Source organism: Talpa occidentalis, unplaced genomic scaffold (assembly GCF_014898055.3).
Source record: "Talpa occidentalis isolate TD23 unplaced genomic scaffold, MPIMG_talOcc4v2.1 talOcc4.3, whole genome shotgun sequence".
In the NCBI taxonomy this organism is placed as follows: Eukaryota; Metazoa; Chordata; class Mammalia; order Eulipotyphla; family Talpidae; genus Talpa; species Talpa occidentalis.
The window spans coordinates 31,343,889-31,358,432 of record NW_023603184.1 but is presented as its reverse complement, the minus strand read 5'-3'; the positions used below and the strand labels follow the sequence as shown (position 1 = coordinate 31,358,432).

The window sequence follows — 14,544 nt, the reverse complement described above, 5'->3', positions numbered from 1 at the left end:
CTCCAACTGGCAATACTAATAATTTGCAGTTTAAAAATGACAGTGGACATAGCTCTGCAACAGGGTAAAACAGTCATTTGAACTATAAAACTACAGAAGAAAATATAAGAGGATGTAGGAAGTGGATATTTTGCATTATTTCTTGCCTCTTTTACTTGATCACTTAAAAGTGGATTCAAAATACATCCTTTATTAGAATGTACTTTATTAATAAAATACATCTTCCAGTTAAAAAGCAAAAACGAAACATATCCTTGTCTCTCAATATTTATTACAAATGCACACTTCACATTAATATTATTAATATGAAATGTCTTTTAATAAACTTGTACATTTCATCATAGGTATGAATTTCATTTATAGTGTGATTTTTATGTTCAATCTTCTGAGAAATTAAAAATCAAGTTAAGCTTAAAAGCAGTAAAATAATTTTCATTTAATAAATACATTTATTACTAACCAACAACATTTGTTAAATCCGTTGATCAGCATGAAAAAACAGCATATAAAAATGTATGTTTTCATACAATTTTGTTTTTACAAATAAATATTTTTAACAATTTAAATAAAAAAGTTTTTTCATTGTAGACTTACCATATTGGTCTTCATTCTGTGTTGTTTTGGAGGTTTCATTAGGGATGGAAATCGAAGGGCATAGAAGCTGGACAGTTGTAGAATATTTTTCAAGCAACAGCATCTGGTTCCCTGGCAATAATCATGGGCCAAAGCAAGGCAGCCCTGGCTTATCTCCAGATTTTCATGTGGGTATTGCTGAGGGATTTCCAGGTCTGCCATGTTATTTTAATGGTGTTTCCTAGAAACTCAGAAAAGAATCCAAAGTCCTTTTGATAATACATAAGGACTACATCATCTGGCCCCCTTGCTATCTTTTTAACACCTGACTTATTATCCTCTGCCCAGTTCATTTTCCTTTAGCTACTGTGACCTCCTTATTGTTCTACAAACATTCCATGCTCAAGCACACCCTTGCCTCGGGACTTTTACTTATTCTTTGCCTCTGCCTGATGCTATCCCCAGATAATCACGTGCCTTACCCTTTCACTTCTTTCAGGTCTCTACTCAACTACTAAGTTTTTTTTTTTTTTTTTTTTTTTTTTTTCAGTTTTCCTGATGCCCTCTTTCTTTAAAAATCTTCCCTCCCATATTCAAATATCTGGTCAACTTAGATTTCATAGCACACATCACTGCCATACCCACCTATGTGCTTATTTATTTGTTTTTCCTCCCTACTCCCTTCCCCAAAGTCAGGGCTCACTTCTGTTTCCTCAAAGCATAAATAGTACATTTTGAACCAAAATGGAAGAAACAATGCTTTTAATATGGGGAAGCCAGCATATTAATTTACTAAAAGTACTTTTTTGGACTCAGCACGTGCACTCAAGTGTACATACTCACAGAGAACCTAGCTCTGACTTAATTTATGGGAAATAAGACTGAAGTTTCAACTTTTGGACTCCCTGACAAGTTTTTATATCCTATTGGTAGGGTCAAGATCCTCTTGTTAAAGGTTTCCCTGATGAGCTACTGCTTTGTGACTAGAGAGTTAAAGGACCATTGCAGATGCAAGCTGTACCAGCTGGAGCACATTCAAAGGGCTGGATCACTTCAGCATTGCCTTTCCAGCTCTTGGAAACAGAAAGAAAACAGTCAGATTCATTCTCATAATGCTGATTTCCAACTGCCCTCATTATCACCTCTTTAAATATCTTGCTTCAAGACCTAAATTACCAATTGTTTCAATGAGGAAACTTTTGTTTCTGTAAATAAAACATTATATATTTACATATTTCATTTTGCGCCCTGAAAGAAAAGATAGTTGGAAGAAGCAGAGAGATATTTAGGTTTCTTTTTAAAAATATTGGGGGTTGCTTTTTTTATTCTCAGTTATTTATACAGTACAAGTACATTCTATAAGGAAAAGCTCTTCTGAATGTATTCCAATATAATTGATATAATCGAAGAATGAATTTTGACTGTTTTACTGTAGGAGGTGACTGAGTACTCTGTTACCTATGGGTTCTGAATTAAAAAAAAAAAATCTTCATGTAAGGATAAAACCTTTGACCTGAACCTCTCTCCTATTTTTTTTTTTTTTTCTTTCTTAGAGCTCTTCTCCACACTCAACATATTCCCCTCACATTAGTACAATGAGTAATGTCAGAGGAACAAGCTACACAATTGTTGGGAAAATAGGCAAGAGGATCTCTAGCCAGGAAAACTCTTTTTTCAACTCATTTTTCTTTACTTGACATTCTTGAGCTGGCTGCAGGGGATAATGAAATGAATTAAACAGGTCCTACTTCTCTAGTGGCTTGTAGTCAAAGCTTGTCCCATTTTTTCTTTAATTGCTATGGAGAGGCAAATGGTAGAAGTCTGAAAGTGGGGTGAAAATAGGTCCGCTTCACCTGAGACAGATATTTGGCCTATTCTGTCTGTTTGCATAAACTTTAATTTTAAAAACCTGAAAACACCTTAACATGATTATAATTACCTTAACTTAATTACTATGGCTGCATTTTAAAATGTGCACATTTTGAAATAAATATTAAAAGAAAATTCTACAACATAAATCATTCTTGGGTATCTAATGATTACTGTTCAAGTTCATTTGCAGTAAATTTCTCTTTAATCCTAGAGGAATTGTAGAAAAACATCCTTTTTATTTGGCCCAAACCAAAACTCTCATAGAATGTACAAATTCTATTTGCAGTCAGCTCCCTAACAGAAAGGGGCACAAGAACATATAAGTCTGTGTGTATACTGGATGAGGATAAGATAGAACTACATTCTAGGTTTCCTTCTAGCTACTAGCCATCAGTTGGTATCCTTATGCAAATCACCTTCCTTCTCTAGACTTGGTTTTTCTTCATTCTTAGAGCAAAGAGATTCGATGACACAGGATTTTTCTTCAGCTAAAGCTACGTGAACTGGTCTTTCTTTGCAACAACATCAGTTCATTGCATGATGAATCCATATATTTATGTTTCAAGAAGACAGAAACAAAGAAATATAACCTCCATTTCTGGGGTTCCTTTAAGAGAGGGTGTGAGAAAATGTATACAAAGAAAAGGGTGAAGACAGAAGTGATAACAATTCCAAGAAGTAGAGACAAGAACAGAAACGCAAGTGAGTGTTAATTAACAAAGCATCTGTTAAATGCCAGGTATAGTGTTAGATATTGGAGGCCTAAAAACAAATAAGATCTAGTCCTTTCCTCAAGGAGCTCACAATTTGATGAGAGAGAAAAACGTGAAAAAAGGAAATTCCATAATATGCACAGGGATAGACGATAAGATATAATGGGAATATGAAAGAGGCAATTGGTCAAATAAGGTTTTTTTTAATACAAGAACTGGGGTACAGTCAGAGGTGTGGGAGGGTGAGAGAATTCACCAGAGAGAGTGGGGAGCAGAACAGGCAGATGGACCAAAGACACTGCTGAGGGGAGCAGCGGGCGAGGCAGGAGAGGTCTGCACGCCATGTGGGTTTCTCCCTGGCTGGCCAGGGATCAAACCCATGCTACAGAGGCTGCGGACAGCTTCACAGAGCTGTGCTCAACCCGCTGCGCCACCGGGGAGGCCCAGGTCAGATAAGGTTTTAAGGAGAAAGTGTCTTTTGAGACAAAACTCAAAAGATGTGTGGGTTTACAAGGAGTGTTAGTAGGAAAAGAAAAATTATGGCAATGGAAAAATATACAGGAGGGACAAGGAGATTGATTTGGAAATTACTCCAATATGTGAAGAGTGGGGGTGGGAGTTCTTCCCCTACTTCCCCTCTTCCTCCTCTCACCTCCTGTCCCTACAGCCAAATTTCTTCGGTGTCAAATATTAGGGATATAACTAAACAAGTACCTTCTATGCTGAAAACAAGGACTTCAGTTCTTTCCTTCCATAAAACCACAGCTATATTTCCTGGATCATTTTGTTGACATTGGAGGTTTATGAGAAGTAAAGGTATTTGTGATCTCTTTCAAATTATTTTTAAGCTCTCTCCCCCACCCCTAGTTCAGTGTGTAATGACTTGTTACTGACACACTTTCTTCCCTGTGCTGAACAAGCATTAAATCAGGCCGCTTAATTACCCCTGTCTCCGTTCCACCTTTTCACAGCCTCACAGCCCAACTTGTCCAGCTTTACTGCATGCCTGCTTCAGTAGGAAGAGGAATCATCATCAGCATTGTTTTGAGATAGTAACAAAACTCAGAATATCGCTGGAGAATTGAGCTAGGTTTGGAACTGGTGTTAGGCAGCATCAAGAAAATAATATTTTCTTAAAGATACTGCCCCCCCCATCCTGCATGTTTCATCCAGCATCTCCTATTGCTTCCTTCCCCACATAGTTAACCAAGGGTAGGCCTGGCATCCCCAGGCATTATGTGGAACCACAGGAAATGGGGTAAAATATAAAGAATATTAAGGTTAGAGTCAAAGTTTGTCAGTAGTGCCTATAGAATCTGTTTTTATAGAATAGTATTTTCCCCTCTCTTCCTTTCTTCATTATCTGCCAATGAGCAAGTTGTATTTGAGGAAGAATTTTTTTTTTCCTTTCTCTCTGGGCCAGATTCCGACAGACCACTTTAAAATGCCCTTTCTAATTGAAATGACAAAACACAGGAGAATTTACTCCAAAGAGAATCCCGTATGTGAAGTTGGACCTGCTTTTTTATTGTTGGTTTCTATATACTGGAGCTTACTGGTGCCAATTTAAAATCCCTGTCAATTTCCATTTTATCAAGTTCTCCTATTTCTACCCATATTCTACAAAGTTCTTTTTACTTTTTCAGTCTATTAAGTGTGTGTCACTAGGGTATTTCAAGTGTCTTCTATTATGGCTCAAAGATTGATTGGCGAAGGGAATTGTTTAGATAAAAATTGTGCCCCTTGCTTCTTCAAGGTGGCTGGTGGTAACTTTAACTCTTCTTTCTCCTTTTGAGGACTGCAAACAATGCCATTTTCAAAAGGATAGCTCTAAAGCATCTGGAGATATAGTTTGCTCTTTGAGAACTCAGAACTGCAGGGATATCAGAATCTCTCTTCTCCTCGGACAATGATCCTTGTCTGGTAGCCAAGAACAGGAAATGGGTTTCCTTGTGTTGCACTGTCTAGCTTATTTAAAATAATTTTAACTTGCAGAGTAGAAAGTGCATGGACCCAACAATGAGACTGACTCTAAAACAGATAATAATTTTCCTAACATATAATTAGTTTAACTGTTAAATAAAATTATAAATGTAAATACCTAAAGCACCTGGAGTTACTATGTTCAATACTGAGTTAGTGCTCAATATGTTTGTTCAGTTAACATGACTGAATAGGGGGTGAGTGTGGCTGCCTGGATGTCTGTTTATGTGAAAATCATGTGATTATGTGAAGAAAAGAACTTGTGCCTTTTTCTACGGAACTCCCCATTAAATATCTTACATGATTTTATCACAAAAAGCAGGTGTATAAGTCTGTATCTGATATGATGGTAAGTAATAAGTGTACGATGACACTACTACCCATTATAATTTGATTTGGATTTGGCTATGTTGTAGGCGAAGCAAGACTTTTTCAAATATAATAGTGTTATATCTCTTAGTTCTTTACCATAGACCAGTGTGCATATTGGAAAACACTCAGGAATTTGGGAAGGGAACACAATAGACTATGGTGGGGAAGTATGGGTGTGGTAGTGGTGAGTGTGGTATAGTAACAGCACCTGAAGGGGAAGATCCTATATTTCTAAAACACAAACAACAACATAAACTAATGTTCAATTAAAAAATAATTACCATAAAGCAATTTGTCTATGGGATATATGGTTTTGGACTTAACAAGCTTAATAAAGTTATCATTAGGCTCCAAATGCAAGATAGGTTTTACTTTAAAGAGGCATTTATTTATAGATTTGTGAGATTTTCATAGGACTTTCTTTATCCAAATTATTTAAAAGTTGGTTGATAAGTTAGTAGTAAAGCATAGAAAAGATTCTTTGTGTCTTGGTTTTAAGTGCATGCTGTTTTTTGGGAATAAAGTCTGAAATTCTTAATGTGGCCTGTTAGACCCTATCATCTGTTACCTATTCACACGTCACTATGTTCCTCGACAGTCCTGCCACAACGACTTTTTAAACTACCTTTTTTTATCTCCTTTAACCTAGAACACTAATAATACAGCTCTTTATTCTTTCTGGGTTGTTCTTTATCAATTCTTCCACCTGGACAATTCTTACTTAAAACACTACTTTAGAGAAAATATTTTGATCCTCTAGGCTATGTTAAATACATTTTTTTCTCTAGACTCTTGAAAAATCTTTTTCTCAGTTATCTCAATTATCCTAACCATAATTCGTAGTTATTTTCTACCCATGGATTTGATATCAGTTTCTCTTTCTACCTCCAGTAAGGAAAGGTCAAAAATTTCTGAGATGCTTTTTGTTATACCTCCAGTGTTTAAGCACAGTGTTTAACTAATAGTAAGCATTTAGTTGAGCTCTGTCATTGAATGAATTCACGTATGCTGGAAATGTGCTTGAAAGGTACTTGGGGTGGTTCATCATATATCCATTTCTACTTTAAATGATAACTTTAGAATGAAAACTGGAGTTCTTTTAAGTCCAGTACTATCTCGTGTCATGATTTTGAGCATGTTACTTCCATTCTTTAGACCCAAGCTCATCAGTGTATTGATGAGGTCAGATTAGACTAAATGATTTGGTAAGACAGCTTTAGTTCTAAGTGCTAAGGATATCAGTTTTCAGATTACCAATTTTAATGCTTGCTATTTTATTAACTGAACTAATAATAAATGTGGAATATTTTTAGCCATAAAATAGTAAAAGCATTTCTTAAAGTACTCCTATAAAACATGAGTGATTTTATAATTTTGCAAAATATTTAGCTAGGTTCATTTTTACACATGTGCAGTGCATGCCTCCTATATCTTTACAGAGAAAAACATCAATATTCCAATCACTGCTCATTTTTCAAAATTGAAATGGAAAAAAATCTATATTTACAAAAAATTTTCATGAACATTTGAGTGTTTATGGGATTTTGGCTAAGTCTGGTATAAACTTTACTATATTTTTTATTTTTTTTAAACCTCAACTGTGTTTGGAAATGAATATTCATTATCATTGTGACTATGAACTATAATATTGAAACCCTATGTGGAACAACATCTTTGTAAATCCTTACCTAATAGTTAATCAGTTTAACTGTTTCCTCCCCAAATCAGCAGTTTGAAAAGGACTTTATAAAATGATTTCAAAACTATTTATTTAAATAACTAATGTTTCATGCTCTTTCAAGAAAGGATAAGTAACATTTAGAGAAACTTTAAATCTGTAGGCAATTAGAAAAAAATGGTAAACTCTTTAATACTCAAGCAATATAATTTGCTGAAAGTTTAAGACAAGATACTGAAACTAGTAGTTATTGTAGTTATTGAGCAACTACTTAGTCAACATTTTAACAAATGACTTCAAATGAATCATTTCTTGTGAAATAATGTGATTTAACTTGGACTGAATTTATTCCCTTCCCCCCGTTTTTGCTCAACACCATAAAATTATTAGTCACATATGTAATAATACACCTCTTCTTTTGCCTCATTTATAAAAAATATCTTTCCTTTTTAATATCCAGGGATTTTAATATAGCATGTTGATTCAGAAAATATTGATTAGTTATTTCTTACTGTTCTTATTTTCTTTGCATTATTCTTGGTAGTGGTCATTCAAAAATAATTAAATTCAATCATATCCTTGATCAACTAGCTGTCTATCAAGCCTAGTAAGACCTATGTGCATAACTAAACACAAGGGTTAAAAAAATGACAAACACCCAAGAAAAGTGCAAATCAAGTTAAGAATAAATATCTTACATCTCCATGTGCTTGTTACAAGACTTTGAATCCTCCTGCATTCCTAACACAGTCTTGCATACAGAACATGGTTAATTAATGTCAACTTAAAAGATGAACTGTCTGTGACATTGTTTTGTAAACCTATATTCACTTAATAGCATTCTTTTTATACAAGTGAGACCTTCTATCCTTATCTTGGAGTCTAATTTCTGATTTGATTTCAAGGTTCATTTTACTAAATCTTATCTTACTGTCCTGTTTACCCAAATCTTTAAATTTCATGGAATGTGACTGCCTCTACTATATTAGTTTTCTCAACTAACAAAAAGTTTTTGAGGAATCACAGGTCTGAGGAATCTCAGAGCTCATGAGGTCTTTCTTGCCTCTCTTGGGTCCAATTCATTGCAAAAGGAGAGAAATAAATGATTATCAAAGCTTTGGAGAAGCAAGTAACATTAACTCTTGAAAACAACTATACTATACTAACTATACTATTGTTCATTTTAAAGCATTTCTAAATGTAGTCAGCTTTTGATAGATTTGTTTTCAAAGATTGAGTTTTCTTCCTCTTCACTAATTAAATTTCCCTAAAGGACTCAAAATTGAGTAAAATTGACTTTCTTTTGATCTTGTGAATGATTGAGGTAAAATGAAAGCATAAATGATTTCTAAGGAACCTGGCCCCTCTAAAGACTATTTAATATTCAATTATAGGGTCTATATTGGTCATGATGCCAGTTACTTTATTGTCAACACTTTTTCAACTCTCAGCCATCTCTATTACATTCAGTAAAGAACTTTCCATCACTGGTTTAATTTTCAGAAGTTTTACTTATGCCCCATTGGAAGATACCTGGTTGCATTTTAAAGGAAAAGGATACAGTAGAGTAAAAAGGAAGCAAAAAAGATAGTCCCACTAACCCTCTATATTCTAGCAGTTTGACTGACTCTTCTGAGTTTTTCTTGCCATTGAGTCATTGCACATACAAAATTATGAAACTTTAATTTCTTTAGAGGCTTGTTATATTAGAAAAATTGTTCCAAAGAAAGCAACAATCATGACATAAGCACATCTGGCTCTTGCAAATTATTCTTTATTAAGCTTTCATTTAATTACATGTGCTGAAAGGTCTGTTTTTGATTACTGAAATTTTTTTTATTTGTCCATCTGAATGATAGTAATGCTGGAAATTACATACAAACCACCTGTTTTTTCTCCCCTACTAATAAGGCAAAGTTTGAGCTATTTTCTCTATGGTTGATGAACTAGGAAGTTTTCCATTTATTATGATGACTGTCAGCTAATGGCTTAATCTTGATGACAAGAAAAAAAAAGAAAATATTTGAATGGAGTTTTCAAGCATTAAATAGTTGAAGATAGTATCTGAATTCTGGTTAACCATAGCAGATTATCCTATTCATTTATTGCCAATTTCACTTCAATTGCAACAAATAGACAATGAAAGATTTAACTAGGAAAAAGAAGCTTTCTTGGCCACAAATATGGCAATATTCTCTCGAGAATTATGTTATATGCTACTTAGAACTAAGGCCCTGAGGAAAGAATGACTGCCAGTGGGTCTCAGAAATCTTGTCAGCAATAATCCCATCTTCCAGAGGGATCAGCATCCCCAGAGAAACTTGGTCAGAAATGATATAAACAATGTGATTCTTCCAGGAATCCCTAAGAAAGTTCAGATTAATTTCTTAATTCATGAATATTAAAATTACAAGAACAGACATACTGACACTTAAAGAACTTTAATAAGGATTTTTGTGGGACAGTAGAAATAATTCTTAGACACCCGTTTAGACAAGTTCCTTTTTGTACATTTGAGGAAACTGAGTTCTAGAGCCATCAAGTTCTTTGTTCAGTGTCATAAAGTTATTGCTAGAAGAATCAGTACTCTTTCTTTCTGTCATGTTATTTGGTCTCACTTTCATCTTTAAAAAAAAATGGAGAGTTACAAGGCTGTTGGAGAAATAGTTACCTAACAATACGGTAAGTTTTTTTTTTTTTTTTTAACTCCATTTCAGCTGCATTTAAAGAGATAATGTTTGTCTTCCCTGTTTTGCAGCAGCTCTATGCCGCTCAGCTGGCCAGCATGCAGGTGTCACCTGGAGCAAAGATGCCATCAACTCCACAGCCACCAAACACAGCAGGGGCAGTCTCACCTACTGGGATAAAAAATGAAAAGAGAGGGACCAGCCCTGTAACTCAAGTTAAGGTACTTGCTTTGCAGGATTGTGGAAACGGTTTGGAAAATAGCTTCACAAGAAAGTAGTGAACCAGGCTGTGTTGGGAATAAACAGCAGGAAACGTAGCGACATAAAGGAACCTCAAAGTGCTCCTCTTTATGGTAAATTTCATGATTGAGCACTGAGAAACAGGTGTTTCCCTTTTGATAACAATAGTGCCGTATTGTGAGATCTTTACCTAAATCTGCAAACTCACTTCTCAGGAGTTTTTCCCCTTTAGATTCTAGTTTTCATTTTTTAATGTTCATTGGCATGAATGGCCATGGTTTTATTGCTAGTCTTTGTCATAGACTTGTGACACTTCTCTCAAAGTTCTTTAAACAGGTGGGGAACCAACTTAGAGCAGCAGAGAAGGATTGTCAAAACTTAGGATTTAAAAAACAGGGAAAAGAACCTAATACTGGACTCTAGTTCTTTGATAAGTTGATAAAGTTCTCTCCTTCAAAAACAGTTATAAATGTGAACTCTGAGGAATGAATGATATCATTATCTAATCATGCTTTATTAGTTGTAATAAGATACTCTCTCATATTTTGACTAGTGTATTAATAGATGTCTTTCCTCACTGATTTTTGTGCCTGAAAACTGGGGAGCAAGGAAGTACTGAGTGATAGAGGGAAATTGATTATCAACTTTGTGCCCTGTAGCACATAGATGCTACTATAGATGGTTCTAATTGGTTTTTATGATTACCTTTGGTTCCTGCATCAAATTAACAAATTCAAACAGTTCAGCACAGCAGTTCTTTTGTATAATGACTTATCTATTTATAAGGCTGTGCTAGGCACAGATGTATTATCATTATGTACCCAGAGTACTGCATTTGAAGAAAATTTGCAATTATTAGATCTTCACATGGAAACATCTGAAGCTAATAAAATGGCATTGAATGCCACAAAAAATCCCTGAAATTGGTTATTTTCTAAAATTTGCACATAGAAATTTTGAGATTTCAGAAAGTTGTTTAAGAAATATGAATCCCAAATGCCAAAAAAAGGAAGAGAGTTCTTCCTGTGTTCTACCCAAAGGAATTAATTTAATGCCATCTATACTTTTAAAGTCTCCAAAGAAATAAATTTATGCTCTGTTATTAAAATATGGCAATGTAGAAAGATGACAATAGGCAGTTTACATTTATTAAGATAGCATTACTATGGAAACAGATTACCCATTTTATATTCCAAGAGTTTCTGTTTGTGAATAAGAGTCAGAACAACAACTCAAACCAAAGCACTTTATAATTGTAGTGGCTGGCAGATAAATATGTCAAACATCAGTGACTTGAACTATTGAATATTAGATATTTAAATATGAAGAAGTCATCTTATAAGTGAGTTTGCCAAATGGAACTTCCCCAAACCAAGCCTTTACTGGATGAATAAAATGTTCCCTGGTTAAATTCAAGTTTATATCTGTTTTTACCATTCCAACTTTGTGGGCCAACTGAATTTTATTACTCACTTGACCACATGCAAATTTTCTGGGAGTTTTCTATATAATTTCACTTGACTACAATTTATGCTAATAACAAAGGAAACATTCCTTACAAATATTAGATTGTTTATTGTGTGTTGGTAAAAATACATAGACCAAGACAAGGCAAAAGTTTTAAATTAAAAAGAAAAAGCTCCTACTGCCTATTGAAGAAGTTCTGAAAAAATCTCATAATTTGCTAATTGAATGAATTATGTCATGAAAATACTCCCTGTTTCTAACTATAGTCTTTGCTTTCCCTCTGACCACATTATACACAGCACAGCTTGCTGAAAGTAACAAAAATAAACATATATGAGCTTATTTATTTTTTGCCCAGAATTTTTTCTGCTGTAATTGTCAACATCAGAAGGCAGAATGTTTCTGCTCACATTTAGTTTCATCACTTTCATTAGCTATGTCACCTTGGGCAATTTACTTACTTCCTTAAACTTCAGTTTTTTTCTCTGTTAAATAGGAGTTATTATTATGGGTCTTAAATAAGATGATGCATTCTCTAATATAAAAGTATTCCATAAATGTTAGTAAAGTAATAATGATAATGATCTGATGGCAATAAAGAAGGTGGTGGTGGTGGTAATCATAGTTGTGATTGAAGCATTTAATTGGGTATGGAGGGAGATCCTAACTAAATACCTAGAGGATTTCCATTTACTACCATGATGGAGGAACATGGATCAGACCTTACTCTCCCAGCTTAAACAACTAAAACACAGGGCAAATATATGAAACAACAGAACAGAGATCCCCGAGAGAAGAGAAAGAAGAGATATAAGCACTGCAGCTGTAATAGCTTTCTTTTTAGAGGTAGCTTCCAGACAATAGTACAGGGAGGGATATCCCCCATAGCAGGCTCCCTAAGTAAAGAGATATTCTCAAACAACTATTTTCTCTGATTAGTAGAAAGGAGGCCTGGAATTTGAAGTCCAGTCAACTCATATTCAAATTATGTCCCTCCATGTATGGTATTGTCAAGTGATTTTATCATTCTGACCCCTATTTCTTCCTTTGATAATTAATAAATCAATAAATTTAGAATAGTATTGTTTAACCTTGATAGTCAAATTAGTTGACATGTGTGAAAATATCTAGCACAATGCTCTGTGTACAGTCTCCTCTGTACATGTTACTTTTCTCTTTCTGATCCTCCTAAGTTAATATTTTCTGGTATCCCTTATTTTCTCCTCTTAAACAATGACTACTAGTATTAGAAGAAACCTTAGGGATCAGATGGAATCAGACCCTCTTTTTTCACAGATAAAGAAATTGAATCCCAGAGAGTCTCATGCTTACTATGGGGACCAAGTTCTGTTACCAATGTCTGTTGTGTGTTTAAAGCAGTGACATGAAAAGCAAATTCACTGTGCCTCCTCGGAAGCAAACAGGAGTTAGCATTTGTTGATCATTTTATTTTAGAATACAATAATGCAGATCTTAAAACTGAACATTAAAATGAATCCACTCAGATTGCAACTAAATTTCTACCATGATGGAAGTGTTACGGACATTTTGTGGTCAGATAAATGAGGCAAAATAAAGACAAGGAGCTTAGCTTTCAAGTTCCTGGCAAACCTACAGTTGCAAACCAGATATTTGAATACTGTGCTCAGTATAGAAGAAGTACAGGCATCTTAAAATAGACATTCTGTAAATATAGGTAGTAAAGAATATAAAGAAACATCTCTTTAGACATGAAAAATAAATTGCATATAGCTTGGTATGTAAAATATAATTATAATGTGTACTTTCTCTTTGCAAAAATTAATTTTAAACATGAGTAGAGACCAGAATATAGACCATGAAGAGTGCCCACACCCAGAAAGCCACATAGAAGCCATGCTGTGGCGTGTGGCTCCCTGGGCAAAGGCCCAGGAGATCAGAAGAGGGTTTTCCATGTTTCCATTTTTAAAGTACTTGCAATTGTTTGATTTAAAATATGTATTAAAAAAATTAGCTGCAGAGCCTATTTACAGTTTCAGGAACTTTTCACAGAGAATAACACAAAAGCACTACAGAGCTGCTGAAATTTTAAATAATTCTTTGTAAATGCCCTAGGTTAATTTAGATCCCTGAAAACACATTAGGAAATTAAGCTGTAATGTGAGCTAATTCAGATTTTAATTTGGCAAAAAGAATGATCCAACTACACAGTTAATGTAAATAGAAGCATAACACAGGGAAATTAATGAGGTTTCCTTCCGATGAATCTTCAAGGAGGTAGATAATTAGCTTCTTTTGTTATTATTGTAGAAGAATGTGGCATTGTCTCTGAGGTGTAAAATAACTGTGGCTTACTAAGTGATAATGTGCTTCATTTGTCTTTTTTTTAATAATTATTTATGTTAAACTCTTGTAGGATGAAGCAGCAGCACAGCCGCTGAATCTCTCATCCCGACCCAAGACAGCTGAGCCTGTAAAGTCCCCAACATCTCCCACCCAGAGCCTCTTCCCACCTAGCAAAACCAGCCCTATAAATCTGCCAAACAAAAGCAGCATCCCCAGCCCCATTGGCGGAAGCTTGGGAAGAGGATCCTCATTAGGTAAATGGAAAGGCCAACACCAGGAAGAGACTTATGAATTAGGTAAAAGAAAATGAACCTGTGTCGTGATGACTGATCTTATTTCCATAGTATTGCTTAGTCTGAGAAAATACAGTAAAAGTAAATAAAATAAAATAAAATAAAATAAAAGTAAAATCATTTCTTCTGAAACAACCCAATTTTGTGTCTTGGGTGATTAGAAATTTTGTAAAAGTTCATACTATAAACCCTACTGGGATGAATTCTTTAAAGGAGGATGATGTGTTAGAACCAGGAAATCAGAGATATAAAAATTTCTGTGTTTGGTCAGTGTTTTGCCACTGAAGTAACTATAGGCAAACAAAAGTGACCGTCCATGAGCCTAAAACCAACTGCATAGC

At 34.6% G+C, this 14,544-nt stretch overlaps 1 protein-coding gene across 3 annotated transcripts in view; it reads left to right on the top strand.

Annotated features, from left to right (window-relative positions):
• Positions 1-14,544, top strand: part of SOX6 (SRY-box transcription factor 6) — a 349,859-nt gene that overhangs the window by 258,549 nt on the left and 76,766 nt on the right. For 2 of the 3 annotated variants that reach the window (XM_054699396.1, XM_054699395.1), the window contains 2 exons: positions 9,950-10,099; positions 13,981-14,164. In XM_054699396.1, the coding sequence (XP_054555371.1) occupies positions 9,950-10,099; positions 13,981-14,164 (334 nt within the window). Of the gene's footprint in view, positions 1-9,949; positions 10,100-13,980; positions 14,207-14,544 lie in introns of all 3 variants that reach the window. The other variant, XM_054699394.1, reaches the window with a different exon arrangement.